Raw genomic sequence first — 15307 nt, forward strand, 5'->3', positions numbered from 1 at the left:
AAGGTCGCAGTGAGACTATGGAAGTCGCACCAATGGGTGCTATGGTGAAATTACCAAGATGGGAGACAAAGGTTCCTGATCTGATGAAGGCCGTGAGGAACATGGTGTGGATGTCAGGCGGTCACCACAAAGTTAGCCACCAGAGGGTGCAAGTGCGGAGGCACTTTCCAAGCGGGGTGCAGAGGCACGCTTGGGAGAAACTAGGGAGGAGAAGTGCATGGGGCACGACTCCATTTTTAAGAGGAGATGAGATGGGTTTTAGAAGCGACGATGACGAGCTTGAGTGGGGGAGAATGTTACGGGCTGCCTTCGTTGTGCCTTGGCGCCCATAACCCCTGCGCGCCCAGGAGGGCCAAGCGAGTGTCAGTCGTGCAGGAGATGTGCGCAGTTGAGTGTCAGCCACGCGCAGGCAGGGTCGGCCGCGCAGGCAGTGTCAGCCGTGCGCGCAAGCAGGGTCGGCCGCGCAGGCAATGTCAGTCGTGCGCGAGCGACGTGCATTGAAAAGGGGCTCCGACGGGCGAGAGTCAATAAGCATCTAGAGATGCTCTATGTCATATTATAAGAGTGCCAAGGAAGTTTAGCAAGGATCTGGGATGAGCCCATGGGCCGTCGGCGGACGAGGCCACGCGCGAGCCTGACTGTCAGTCCCGTGCGTTTCCGAGCTATGGATGGAATCTTGGGATTTAGGGTGAGGGGACCCTTCCTAGGATGTTATGGAATGTTCTTACCAAGTTTGGCGTCATTTGAAGATCGTTCACCTAAGGGCTTGACTTAGCCAAGGAGCAGTGTCAGTGATAAAGCTCCCGAAGGCTATATCTCGTTCCACGAGTATGGGGATGAGACGAAACATCATGGAGGAGTGAAGGAAGTCAAGATAAAGAGTTAGGAACAAACGGCGCCTCATTTGGAGTTCGGAAGAGTGAGAAAGGCCCATTGTGATTCTCTGGCAAAATGATGTCCAGTGCTAGAACTTGGGTTTTTCTTTTTAAAGCATATATAAGGGGGGCAGAGGTGTCGCAGCTCAGCCAGCCTCCCCCGTGCGTGCTGTCGGCCAGTCGCACCAAGTGAGCAACCTTGAGGGAGGACCTTAAGGGCCTGCCTAGGCATCTCATAGGAGTGTCCTTGGTATCCATACGAGTTAGGGGACTCTGTAGACGACGTCGTGCCTGCGGGCCGTGTTGGGCGCACAACCTGTGCCGGAGGCTTGACGTAGGAACTGATTATGCCCCGCGGGCTATCTTTATGGATGTTAAAGACCTCCGTGCCGATTGAGTACTCGAGGCACCATTCAAGAGCCTCGTGTATTGACTTGTGAGCTTGGCTTGGGTTCAGCCTTGCAAGCAAGGGTCCGTTGGCCTAGACGTGCAGTCGTGGGGTGACGCTGCACCACGAGGGATGGAAGTAAGTTGCGAGGGCTATGTTTGCCAATGCCATGGGACAACCATAGGCACATGAAAGAGGACTGCACCTAACAAAGGCCAAGGATTGGAAGTTGCCCTACTCGGGCACGACACAAGGCAAGTGTCAAGCTTGAGGATAGGACTGTGCGCGCAGGAGCGACGCTCAGTGTCAGGCGAGGGACGTGCATGTCCGTAGCCAACCCAAGGGGTGCGCATAGACGAGACCCAGCATATGAAATGCGCCACAAGAGTATGATAGCAAGACAAGGCTGAAGCCTTGACATCAAACGGGCGGCACAAGAAACGCTAAGCCTCTGAGGCAAGCGTCATCATAGGCATGGGGTCGTGCCAAGAAAACCTGGGATAAGGAAAGGCTGGCTTGTAGTCAGGTGGGACTACGGGCGCCGCACGGGCTATTTGTGTGCCGCTGCCGCTTAGGAGAAGTCAGCCCGTGACACATCACATGATTAGCCTTCCTGATTTTCAATTAGTTATAGATCTTTTGCCTAGTTTTTTTTTTTTCAAATTTAGTGAAGTTTATTTGATCTTGCATCACGAGATTCTCTTGTTGAGATTCTTTCATTTGTGCCTTATAGTGTTATTGTTCTCCTTGCTCGGTATCTGGATACATTGTGACTTTTTTACCTTGGTTGTCTGTCTCGATCATTCTGGGGAATCGGCCATTCGGTTGCTGTCTAATTCCCAATTGGATTTTGTCACATTTTCATTTTTTGGATTGGATAGTCATGATTTCCATTGAACTATGGTGGATAGATGAAATATGCACTCACCATATTCATGTCTTTGCTGGAAAATGACTATTTTGTTTGGATTGCTCTTATTATCTCACACAGAAATCTTTAGGTGCACTAATTAACTTCTAGGTACTGTTGTATAATTTGCACGTGTGCCTAATTAAATGATGAAGCAAACAAGCTGCTTTATATATGACTAAGAAAGAGCAGGAAGAACCAAGTTCATTTTCTTCGTGCACATTACTTGGTATGTTATCTTTGACATTAGCTTGAGATCTTTTGGTTGTTTTTGCTCTCAGGTCCATCAAAACCAGAGTTTGCTTCTGATGACAGTGTTAAAGATGATACCGATGAAGGCAAGCTAGATGCTGTAAATAACTCAAATGGCCCCAAGGATAGTTTTAGTTGGGTCGGATTTAATGAAGGAGTGGGTTTAAAAAATTAAATCGGGTTATTTTGGGTGATTTGAGAATTTTCGTTAAGACAGGGATACATTTGAAAACTTAATGACGCGAGGAGTATTTTTTATCCAAATTTGTGATGGATAATATTTTTAGTCTTTTTCCCAAAGTAGAGGGGTATTTTTGACCCTTTTTCCTATTTTAAAATCAAATACTTACAATACTACATGAATTATATACGTATTCCCCCATACGGTGTATTCTTGACTAAGTATATTAAAATATATTTCTCCCTCCGTTCCAATTTATGTGGCACCATTTGACTTGACACGTAGTTTAAGAAATAAAGAAAGACTTTGAAATTTGTGGTGCAAAATAAGTATTAGATATTTGTGTAGCTATAAATCATCTCATTATAGATAAAAGAGGAATTTTGAAGTTAAATTGTTTCTAAATATGAAAATGTGATTTTTTTTGACAGATTAAAAAGAAAAGTGTGTCATATAAATTGGGACAGGGGGAGTAATTATTAAGAAAGTAAATTAAAATTATAAATAAAAAGTTGTTATTTATTTAGTCGTAACAATTTTTATTTTTTTTGGGCAAAAACAATTCAACTACACGACACACTTGATTGAAGTTTTAGTCCAGTTTTACATGACTGAAGTGATGTAAGAGTTTGGTTTTTATCCATAAGTGACATGGTCCCCACAACCTCAGTAAAAAATGTTTGAAGTTTGGCATTGTCAAGACCATAACTCCAATGAAAGTGTCCGAAGTTAGCCCTGGCGAGCGAGGTAAAACTTCAGTAAAAATGCCCGAAGGTTGGTCTTGTCAAGTCCACTATTTTAGTTAAAAATGTTTGCAGTTAGCCTAGACAAGCCATCATACCAAACTTCAAGCAAAAATGTCTAATATTTGTCGGCCTCACTTTAAGCTAGCGTTTGGCTATTGATTCCCAAAAAATATTTGAAAAACTTGATTAGGTGAGTTCTTTCATGTTTTGAAAATGTGTTTGATCGTAGTTTTTCAAAAGATATTTCACTTTTTGTTTTGGAAAACATGAAACATTACTTATACCCATAAGTCCTATAAACTATCAAGAATTCCCAATCATACAAAGCATTCTTGCTAATCCAAAATTATGCAAAACATGATATTTTAATTACGATTGCTAATAACACACTTACTGACTACTACAATATAAAGATCCATCCATGCAAGAAAAAAAAAAGACAACGGTAGTAACTAGCTATGTTTTAGTATAATATTCCCACATTGTATGAACAATCTTCACTTTATAAAAGAGACTGCTTTAATTGTGGAAACATGATAGATACGACTTTAATGGAGGAACATGATAGATAGAATTAGTTGGGTCATAAATAGATGAGATTTTTTATAAAATACAAAAGTTTGAGGTATTTTTTAGAAGTTTTGAAAAGGCCAAAACATAGATCTTGACCCAAAAATAAATTTGAGCCAGAATTTGAGAATTTGAAGATTTATTTTCAAAATCTATCAAAATTTTATGGCCAAACAAAGATCTTCAAAATATGTTCTCAAAATCTATGACCAAACTGGAGCTAAGCAAATATGTCCGGAGTCAAACAAGGGTTATCAAATTCTGTCGCATACGTCTGAAGTTGTTCCAAGAGGGATAAATTTGCAAACAATTCTAAAAAAAAGCACAAGTTAATGGCTGCTCCAAAAGCTGATATTTGTGCACTTCCCCCAATTAGAACTGCAACTGTAATTCACCGTTAGCCCAATATAAGCAAAATCCATCAATTGCAGCCCAAATCTCACTAGCTAAAACTGAAACATCAGCCCACATTCAACTTGAACTACAAAACAAAAAGAAAGCCCACATTATGCCAACTTCCAAAATCCAGACTTTTAACCTAATATCCCTTTATAAATACCTCATTTCCCCTTTTCCATTCAGGATAGCCAGTTTTGCGCCTCCCAAAAGAAAAAAAACAACTGTTTGGTCTTGAAGGATTGTTGTACCCCATGTTATCTTAATTGTTGGCGTGTCAATATTGGGTAAGACATCTCTACCCAAAAATATATTCTGATTAAGTGATAAGATCATAGTTTTTGGTTTTTCTTTTACCTGATCCTGGCATACCAACAATTGAGATAACATCTAGGTTTGACAATCTTTTGATTATTTATTTTATATTTGCATACATGGGTTGTTGTTAGTGTATACTTGAACAAAAGTATTGTTGGGTAAGACATGATAGAGGGGATTGAGTATATTTTTTGGTTTTATACTTAGTTCAGGCATGCCAACTATTGAAATGGCATCTAGGTTTGACGATACATTAAGTAGTTGATCTCCAGTATGAGCACTGTGGCAGGATCTTTCTTATCAATAGTAAGTCAAATACTTTCCTTTTTCCCCCCTTGCAGCCTGTTTGGATGGTTGTTAACTGTTGCCTTTTTTTTTTTTAGAATGTTTTGCAAATTTATCCGTCTTGGGAACAACTTCAGACGTATGCGATGGAATTTGATAACCCTTGTTTGACTCCAGACATATTTGCTTAGCTCCAGTTTGACCATAGATTTTGGGAGCATATTTTGAAGATCTTTGTTTCGCCATAAAATTTTGACAGATTTTGAAAATAAATCTTTAAATTCCCAAATTCTGGCTTAAATCTGATTTTGGGTCAAGATCTATGTTTTGGCTTTTTCAAAACTTCTAACAACTACCTCAAACTTTTGTATTTTATAAAAAATTGACCCAATTAATTCTATTTATCATGTTCCTCCATTAAAGCCGTATCTATCATGTTTTCACAATTAAAGCAGTGTTTTCACAGTTAAAGCAGTTTCTTCTATAAAGCGAACAATGTACAATGTGGGATAATTAGTTGATCTCCATTTAAATGTGTGTTTGACTCGGCACGGAGTTTAAGAAAATTAGGAAGACTTGAGTATCTTATCTTTTTATTCTAAAGATGTGGGTCAAGATCTATGTTTTGGCTTTTTCAAAACTTCTAACAACTACCTCAAACTTTTGTATTTTATAAAAAATTGACCCAATTAATTCTATTTATCATGTTCCTCCATTAAAGCCGTATCTATCATGTTTTCACAATTAAAGCAGTGTTTTCACAGTTAAAGCAGTTTCTTCTATAAAGCGAACAATGTACAATGTGGGATAATTAGTTGATCTCCATTTAAATGTGTGTTTGACTCGGCACGGAGTTTAAGAAAATTAGGAAGACTTGAGTATCTTATCTTTTTATTCTAAAGATGTGTGTAGTGATACCAAAATGTTCTTTGAATCTAGTGGTCGTAAATATGCCATGTGTGGTGTTGAGTGTAAGGAGCGACTAAATATAGCAAATGACATTTTTTAAAATAGATTAAAAAGGAAAGTAAAATAGACAAATTGAAACGGCGGTAATATATCGTATTGCTATTTTGAATATAGTATTTGTTGTGATTGTTACTTAAATTTTATTGTATCGTATTAAATTCATTATTATGTCATGATGAAAAGTCCCATTTTATGTAAGGATCGATTTTGTGTGGTTGCATTGTTGCCTTATTTTTCTTTCTCATTTTGCTTGGTTTAATATTTATTAATCATATTTTATCCTTTACCCTACCTTTAATAATTCTACCTTTGTATATTAATTTTCTCTATAATATATTGTGAGTTTTTCTTCAAATTGTTTGTGTAACATTTATAACTACGGAAAACGATACAATCAATCCAAATCAAAACAATATGAAATGATATGTAAGAACCATCCAAACAAGTTGTTAATTTGGAATCTGAACCAGCAAGGGGTCATTTGGTAGGATGTATTAGAGAAAATAATACATTATCCGCTTTGTTATTATTAATCCCCTGTTTGGTAGTGTTTTTCAACCTATTTATAATTAATGGCTGTATTAATTATACACTCTATTCAGTACTATTGTTATAGATAGCAGACTGTTGCATTAGCTATACCATTACTATTCCTATTCCAATACATCCTATTCACTAATAATTCCTACTTTAGTACACCCCCTATTCAGTACTATTCTTACACACCCTACCAAGACCCCTTATGTAATATCAATGTTGTGTAGGACTTGTTACTAACTATTGTTGAGATTATATAGGAAGTTTGTGTTCTAGTATCTTTACTCTGAACAATAAAGATAGAACATGTCAAGTGCCTTGGCTAATGGGCTGGCCGGAGCTGGTGGAGGCTTAATTGCACAAATAATTACTTATCCCCTCCAAACGGTCAATACTCGGCAGCAAACTGAGAGGGTCGCGAGAAAGGGTTGCGATTCTCGTGGCAGTGCTCTGTTTCAAATCCTGCAGGTGGTTAGAAGTGAAGGGTTGTTGGGTCTTTATAGCGGCCTAAAGCCTTCACTTCTTGGAACTGCCATGTCACAAGGTGTGTACTATTATTTTTACCAGGTTTTCAAGAACAGAGCTGAGGCTATAGCATTCGCAAATAAGAAAAGAGGCCGAGGGGACGGTTCTGTTGGGATGCTTTCTTGGCTTGTTGTGGCAGGTCTTGCTGGTTCACTAAATGTATTGCTGACAATTCCTATATGGGTTCTCGTTACTCGTATGCAAACTCATACACAAGCCGAAAAGAATGTCATGGAGGCAAAAAGGGAGACCCTATTAAAGAAAGCTTCTCAAAATGTATTGTCAGCTTCTGCCTTGGAAGCAAAACTAGCCGAGCTTGATTCAGTAAAACTTCTTCCCTACGGAACATTGCAAGCAGCACGAGAGGTTTATAATGAATCAGGAGTTAGAGGATTCTGGAAAGGAGTTATCCCATCATTAATCATGGTGTCTAATCCCTCGATTCAGTTCATGATTTATGAGAGCTTGTCAAAGCAGTTAAGGACTAAACGTACTGTAAAGAAAAATATAACTGCTTTGGAGGTTTTTGTAATTGGAGCCTTTGCTAAACTTGGAGCAACTGTTTGCACATATCCTTTGTTGGTTGTGAAGTCGAGGCTTCAAGCAAAGCAGGAGATTAGTGGAAATGTGTCATTAAGATATTCGGGTACATTTGATGCTATTATTAAGATGATTCGTTATGAAGGATTCGGAAGCTTCTATCAGGGAATGCGAACAAAGATTGTGCAGAGCGTCTTTGCAGCCTCCGTACTTTTCATGTTGAAGGAAGAGCTCGTCAAAGTCTATGCCATTTTGGCTAGCAGCAAAAGCAAGGCTAATGTATAGCTAGCTTATAGCTAGCTTGCAGTCAGTAAGTGACTGGAAATCACTTTGCTGCATAATGGTTAATGATTGTACTGTATTCAAGTTATGTGGGTAAAATATCTAATATATTCTCTAGGAAAAAGCCACTGTTCAGATTAATATTCTCAATAAAGCACCTTGAAATGAAAAAGTAGCTCAGGTGAAGACTATTATTTGTCAAGTGGTAACTTTGTCCTTTTTGGTTATATTTTGACATAGTGCATGTGTTTGACTTAAAAATACCCTTATCCATTCATTGGTCTAAAAATACTTTTTAACTTATATTTTTGGTTCAAGAATGCCCCTCAAATTAACATCTTTATACCTTCCAATTTTAAAAAGTCATGTGGCTTATTGTGATCGGCTATATATATTATTTACTCCTAATTAATTTAAAAAGTAAAACTCATCCACTTTTAAACCCACACCCACTGATCCAACCCGTTTCTTTTAGATATGAATTTAAGTGATCCATGAGACGCACTTAATTGCCAAGTAAATAACTACATATTCATCAGAAGTGGCGCAAACATATACGTACAAAAGGATTATGCTGCTCTTTCCTGCCATCAACCAAAGGACGAAGATATCGCAGCATACAACTATTCCTTGTGGCCAACTTTTTAATTCGTCTGGGATAGTAATTAAATATCGAATGAAATCAACTGGGTACTTGGCGGTTTGAATTACTTCTAAGTTTTCACCTCATCAGTCACAACCTTTGCGGCACCACCATAGGATTGATACTATACCGACTATTCAAGAATTAAGGACGAGAGCTGCAAAATGTCACAGATTGCTAACTAAGCAAAAGTAGTATTACAATTAATCCCAACAAACAACTAACCAAAAACAAACCAAATACAGTAACCAAGTAATCTGCTGCAAGGATAGCCTAGATCATATTATAAGTCAGTGTCCTTATTGGAACTGTCCATTTGGAAAGGATAGCATCTGGCCATCTGGGTATGATCTCTATAAAGATGTCCACAGAGATTCTCGCATCCGATGTCTGTGGAGTTTGTAGCCTTCTCCAATTGCTTCCAATGGAATGTGGGTTTACCTTAAAAGAAGCGGGTCCGGTCAGCGGGTATGGGTTTAAAAGTGGGTTGGTTTTACTTTTTAAATTAATTAGGAGTAAATAATCTATGTAGCCAATCACAATAAGCCACATGACTCTTAAAATTGGAAGGTTTAGGGTGTTAGTTTGAGGAGTATCCTTGAGCCAAAAATATAGGTTAGGAGTATTTTAGACCAATCGGTGGATCGAGAGTATTTATGAGTCATTCCCATACATTAAAGGTATTTTTTGTCCTTTTTCCTTATAAGAATTACATGGAGAAAAATGTCGGAAGAGAACACTGGATAGCTACTTAAAAGAATTTGGATGGAAGGTGAAGACAAAGGCAAGGAGGAGGGTTTGAGATCTTGCAATAAAGGGTAATGAAAGACCTCTATGATTTTTATTGTTTCAATTAATTATTTATAGAGTAACACTTGACAACTTGACCTCTGTGCTTTTTATTCCTTCAATGAAATTATTTATAGAGTACCACTTGACAACTGTCACACCCCAAATCATGGTCTGGACGTAACACGGCACTCTGTGCCTTGCTAGATGTGACCGAGCTAATCACATGGCTTGTTAAGTCAACATGGGACATGAACTGATGCAGAATACACTTTAAAACATAGATAGTCTGAATAACATATGAGTCATCATAATACTAATGAAAATACTATTTAAACATGATACGGAAATAGTATGAAAATATAACAAGTACTGAGCCAATACTGGCTATACGACTCTGAACATCTGACATGACATAACTGAACTAGTCTATGAAATCTCTTATATGAGTCTGATTGCTAAACTGTTTACCGGGACAAGGCTCCCGGCATACCTTAACTGCATAACTGACATAAACATAAATAAAGGTGAAACCCCGAATGAGATGGGGCTCATCAAAAGTGCTGGCAATATCCTAACGAGCCGATCCGTCATCCTATAAATCAATACCTGCATCGTGAAATGCAGGCCCCTGGCAATAAACGAGTACGTCAGTACATTTGAAATGTACTGGTATATAAAGCAACTGAATGAAATAAACATGACACATGAAATAATAGAAGAGCTGAAACTGAAACTGAAACCATAAGTTAAACATGAACATGAGTATCATTTGACATGAGTATATATAACATGAGTAAAATATTTTTAGTGAGAGAGCCTTAGTATAACCGACATATAACCACCACGTGAGCACGTGGCATCCGATCTCTGCCCGATCAGCTAAGCCATCTTGTACCTTGCCTGGATACAAGACATGAACATGACATGAATGGATTCAATAACCTGCAATGGGTAAACATGAAGGAATCGTCCTAACTGGACGGAGCGATCCTTATCCTACGTCGGCATACGTAGTTTCAGGTTGTCTGAGCCTTTTTGGTAATCTATGCAACTCCCAAAACATGAACATGGGTAAAAGTGGCTTAGAAGCCCATGAATTACATAGACATGGTTGTAAACATGATTCGCGAGTGTAATATAACATGAATATAGATATATTGTATAACTTGTATGAAAACATGGAAGACATGTAGATTTTCATGAAAATAAGCATAGTAGTTCATATCTTGCATTTAAGAACCCATGAAATGTAAAGCATGGGTGTTCATGGATTACAGAAGGATTCCCAATAACCAAAAATGGAATATTAAGAATATAATAACAAACTAGTAACCCAAACATGGGATAGCATGGTACATGTACTTAGGATTATCGTGAACATGGCTAAAAACCCTAGTTTTTGTGAAATTTTGTATAATCATGGAAGAACGTGATGTGGGGAAGAACAATGATATTACCACACGTAGATAAAAACCTTACATACCTTAATCACTCCACAACTTGTAGAAAAGGTCTGAACTTGACAAGAAATCCAAAAGCTTTAATCTTGAATCCTTGAGATGGGTTTTCTTGGAAACCCTAGGTTTAGGGACAATGAATTTCTACTTAGCATTCATGGATATATGTTAGAATTCACTTGAAAGGCTTGGAATAGGCTTACTTTGGTGTATTAGAATAATGGGAGGAGAGAAACTTCGTGCTAGGGCTTGAAACGATGAAAAATAGAATAAAGACTGAAAACGCGTATTTATATTGTTCCCTACATCGGCAATTGTACGGGCACAATATACAGCCCATACATTTATGTATGGTCCGTATAAACTGACTGTATTTCGAGTGGCAAATTCCAGTAGCTGAGATTTTTCCATGCTTTGATACGGACCAAAAGTACGGTTCGTATTTATACGATCTGAGGTACGACCCGTATAACTTACACGATTGCAGGTACGGCCCGTATAATTTTATTCTGTCCATATAACTGGGTGTAGAACTGTTAATTTGCTGAACTGAAACGAATTTAATTCTTAACACTCCCACGTCTAGTTTTATAAGTCCTGAATCATGAACCTAGCTTAATTTGAAGGTACGAGGTGTTACAACAACTTCTCCTCTAACAATGGTGCATTCTCACTTTTTTCTCTTGAAAGTATACTCAATACCACTTATTCCTTCATCCACAAGAGGATATTATCATATATTGATGTGTATAATGATAATATATCACTTAGAGATCATGTGATTTTGATGGTGTATATTTGTAAGATTAGTCAGTGACAAGTAACTGTGGGTTGCTTATTGTATTTTACTTTTACTATGGACTACTTTGTGTTACTTTATTTTCTATTTACTGCATCTTAATCACAAGTGATAAATGGAGATCTAGTGAATGAATGACTATAAGTTCTGGTTTAGTTTATACCGGCCAAAATCGTTTTTAATCAATCAGTATTAGTAGTAGCAATTAGCATGAATTGATAAGTAAACTATATGTTTCGGAATAGTTTCTAAATATTTGCATGTCTATGATATTAAGTTTGGTTTGGTAGTCATTCTCGAACACAGTGGCTTATCTGACGAGTAAATTGAATACCAAATGTTCTGATGCTACTCAGTAAAATCATGGCCTGACCTGCCTTTATAATGTTGTCCCTTGCCCTTTAAAAGAACAAAAAGAATTAAAATGCATAGGCGATTGGTTTTTCTCAACGTCGATTACTTCGCCCTATGCATAAGAGATTTTGCTTTTTGTTGTAGTTGAGATCCTTTTGTATATATGTTTCCCTTTGATTTTCGTAGTTATCACTTGATCCATATGGTTGCTTAGTTTTTAGTCCAAAGTATAGTTCGATCTATACGGTTGCTTAGTTCTTAATCCAAAGTATTGTAGAACTATTTGTTGTCAGTAGGAACACAACAATCATATATTTCAGAGATATTCCCTTTAGATTATTTCTACACCTATCTTCACATTAATTTCTTCTCTTCTCTAGCACCTTTTTAAATCTTGTTTTGTAGTTCCATCTATCACCAAAACTACATAAATAAAGAAATCACAGTTGCTTCCTACAATACGTGTTTCAGGGAACTTGCGTCTTGTGAAGTGATGGAAGTGACCCTCAATAGTTGCTGGAATAATGAAGCGATACTGCTGTTACAAATTCACAGTGAAAGAACTTCATTACTTATGCAGAATTGAAAGATTAGTTAATGCAAGTGACATATTGATAATCAAGTAGTAATAGAGAATAATGGTCTGATTCCACCTAGCATCGACTATTGACAAAACTGGATCCTAATATTTTGAAGTGTTGAAAGAGCTTAATCGATGCTAGTTCTTGCATCAAGTGTCATATAAGTGTAGCTCGAACATAATTTTATGATAGATAATAGACATTGCCTCTTTGTTTTTGTTTGTTCATCCCCTGGCTGTACTAAATTAGCATCTAGTATCCTGTAAAGTCCACTTGAGAAAGAATCACTAACCCAACGTCATATAATGAAGGCTCTTGTAAATGTTTTATTACTTGGCCTTGTTTTTGTAAATGCTTCCATCATCAAGATGCCAAAATTATAAATATTGCAGCTCGTGGGTACTGTTCAACCTTGTCCATACTCTGCAATCATTGTTGAAAATGATCAGAGAAGCTTTCTAGTCATCACGAAATATGCTAAAACTATTAATTTATATCTAGGGGAAAAAGTGTTTTGGGAATTGCAAGGATATGAGAAGCTCTAGAAAGTTCTAATACACGGAGCAATGTATCCAATGGTTGCACAGTTCTAAAAATACGGCAAAAGTCGAGCAAAGAAACCGATGGACGTCTGTATGTTATAGAGCATTACCGAAAAAGCCGATTGGCTAACGTATACTAGAAAATTTCATCTCAAAAGAGAAAAATCGACGGACTCCGTCGGATAAAACCGACACAATCCATCGATTAGGTAAACTAAAACATGGTTTTTATTGAAATCTGATATAAACATAACTAATAACCAATGGGTGCCCTCAAATTTTTAAAAATAAAATAAACTATTTCAACTAAAACTAATCAGGGTCCAAAGATTCTTTTAAATATAAATTTAATCTAGTACTATAGTAATTTATTTACCGTAATATTTTAATTTTCAATATAATTGTGCGAGTTCGTCGATTTTCTGGATATCTCTATGACAAACCAACGGACTCTGTCAGTTTTTTTGGGTATTTTTAAAGTAAAACTCCCTCGGTTGTCCGTTGGTTTTTTGGTAAAAAACTATCAGCGGTGGCTTGTTTCGTAGCAGCACTGCCTGCCAAATAAAACATTTATACACATTAGCTAGTTTTCAGCACTAACGCTGCCAATAAACAAACTCAACAAACATACATCAAATACACCTAATACTACTGCATAAAACAGTCAATCTCCAAACAACACTATTAGCAATATCCAACCCTTCCTCCTTTACCATCGACCAAACATAACATTTTAAAAGTCCAAAAAAGTTAAACAGTGAACCATTGCATATCTTAGTCAAGTACCAAATATCAATACAAATTTCGGCAGAATATTCCTTGTAATAGGAACATCCGAATAATCATTGTAATCAACCAAGCGACAATCAAACCAATACAAAATATCTACAACCGCCAATAATAACAAGAAAATGACTCGAAGCTCAAAAAATCCAAGTGTCACATACTTGTCAAGGAGCATCTAATATAAATCTTAATACAAGAGTCAAACAACACAATCCGATATTTAAAAAAAAAAAAAAAGGGGATGGATAGAGTAAATGTAATGTACCACCACTATCAGAATGCGACTGGCTTACCTCAACTGATTAAAAGTACTAAAATATGAGGCAAATAGTGACTAAATATATGAATTTGAGGCCGAATATCTATTGAGATGCTTCATCATAAAGCCTTGGATATTAATTTCTTCCAAGGTTTTTGAGACACACTTCAATCGAAGAGGAGACTGCACATGTAACTTGCTAAGGATATCCATTCCCGAATTGTATTTGAGAGATAAGACGATTCTAGTACGTCTAGGCCTCTCTTGTTCTCTCTCTAGCCTCAAGCTGTGGGAGAGATACATACAAGCTCTACATCATGGCTCTTTTCTTACTTCTAAACAATCTACTCAACCTTTAACCAAATTTTTTTTTTAAAACCTGTTGAAGTCATACATGGGGAACCTACGATTAAATTCACAATGGAGGTAATAGGGAAATCTACAATCGAAGAAGGCCTTAATCAAGACCTTGTATTGAAGTTTTCGTTCGAGAATCGGGGATGCAAGATTTGCGCAAGTTGATCCCAAAATAGCTTGGAACTCAAGGTCGTAGTTTGATAGGTTGGCTAGCTCGACGACACATATTAATCAAGTTTGATCAGTACGAGGATTACATCGTAGCTGCTACTAATTTTGATAACCACCTGCTTGTTAATGGTGAAAAGCATCAGTATAGATTATTCCCATGGACGATTGGTTTTAACCAGAAGGCATAAAGCTCAAGAGCTTTTGTATGGATTTCTCTACCTAATATTACCCCATTAATCTTTTTGCTAAACGTTCTTTACTGTCTATAGCGTCAGCACCCGGTAAACCTATAACTATTGATAAAGCTACAGAAGAAATAACTAGACCAAGCACAACTAGAGTTAAAGTTGTGCTTGATTTGCTTGTCAAACGTCCAAAATGAGTTAGGGTCCATTATGTCGATGTGAAAATTGGAGAAATTTTGGAGCATTACCAAGAGCTTGTTTATGATAATTTTCCTTTGTTTTGTTCATATTGTAAACATTAAGGTCATGAGGAAAGGAGTTATCAATTGTTTTTGGAAAAGAAGGATGTTCATGATATGGAAGATACCGTAAATGAAGGTCCTACAACTGAGAAAAATCAAGGTGATTCGAGAAATGTTTTGAATGAAAAAAGAGAGGCAATTGGTAATTCTACTAGTCCTAATGCTGATACATTGGTGACTGGGTGTCACGATCCAACCAGAGGGCCATGACGGGCACCCGGAGCTAACCTACCGAGCACCACATACACGCATCTCTTAGTGATACCTGAGTGGGCCATAATGCTAACTCGTAGATATTATAAGCT

At 37.4% G+C, this 15307-nt stretch overlaps 1 protein-coding gene across 2 annotated transcripts; it reads left to right on the forward strand.

Annotated features, from left to right (window-relative positions):
• Nucleotides 1-4448: 4448 nt before the first annotated feature.
• LOC132616206 (peroxisomal nicotinamide adenine dinucleotide carrier-like) lies at nt 4449-7976 on the forward strand. Of its 2 annotated transcripts, none has more exons than XM_060330817.1 (2): nt 4449-4605; nt 6688-7976. In XM_060330817.1, exon 2 carries the CDS (start codon nt 6734-6736, stop codon nt 7775-7777), a length of 1044 nt encoding a protein of 347 aa, XP_060186800.1. In that variant the 5' UTR covers nt 4449-4605; nt 6688-6733; the 3' UTR covers nt 7778-7976. The 2 variants fall into 2 exon arrangements, with proteins under 2 accessions (XP_060186800.1, XP_060186801.1); XM_060330818.1 differs by having other exon boundaries at nt 4493-4942.
• Nucleotides 7977-15307: the final 7331 nt, after the last annotated feature.

Source organism: Lycium barbarum, chromosome 10 (assembly GCF_019175385.1).
Source record: "Lycium barbarum isolate Lr01 chromosome 10, ASM1917538v2, whole genome shotgun sequence".
NCBI classification, from domain to species: domain Eukaryota; kingdom Viridiplantae; phylum Streptophyta; class Magnoliopsida; order Solanales; family Solanaceae; genus Lycium; species Lycium barbarum.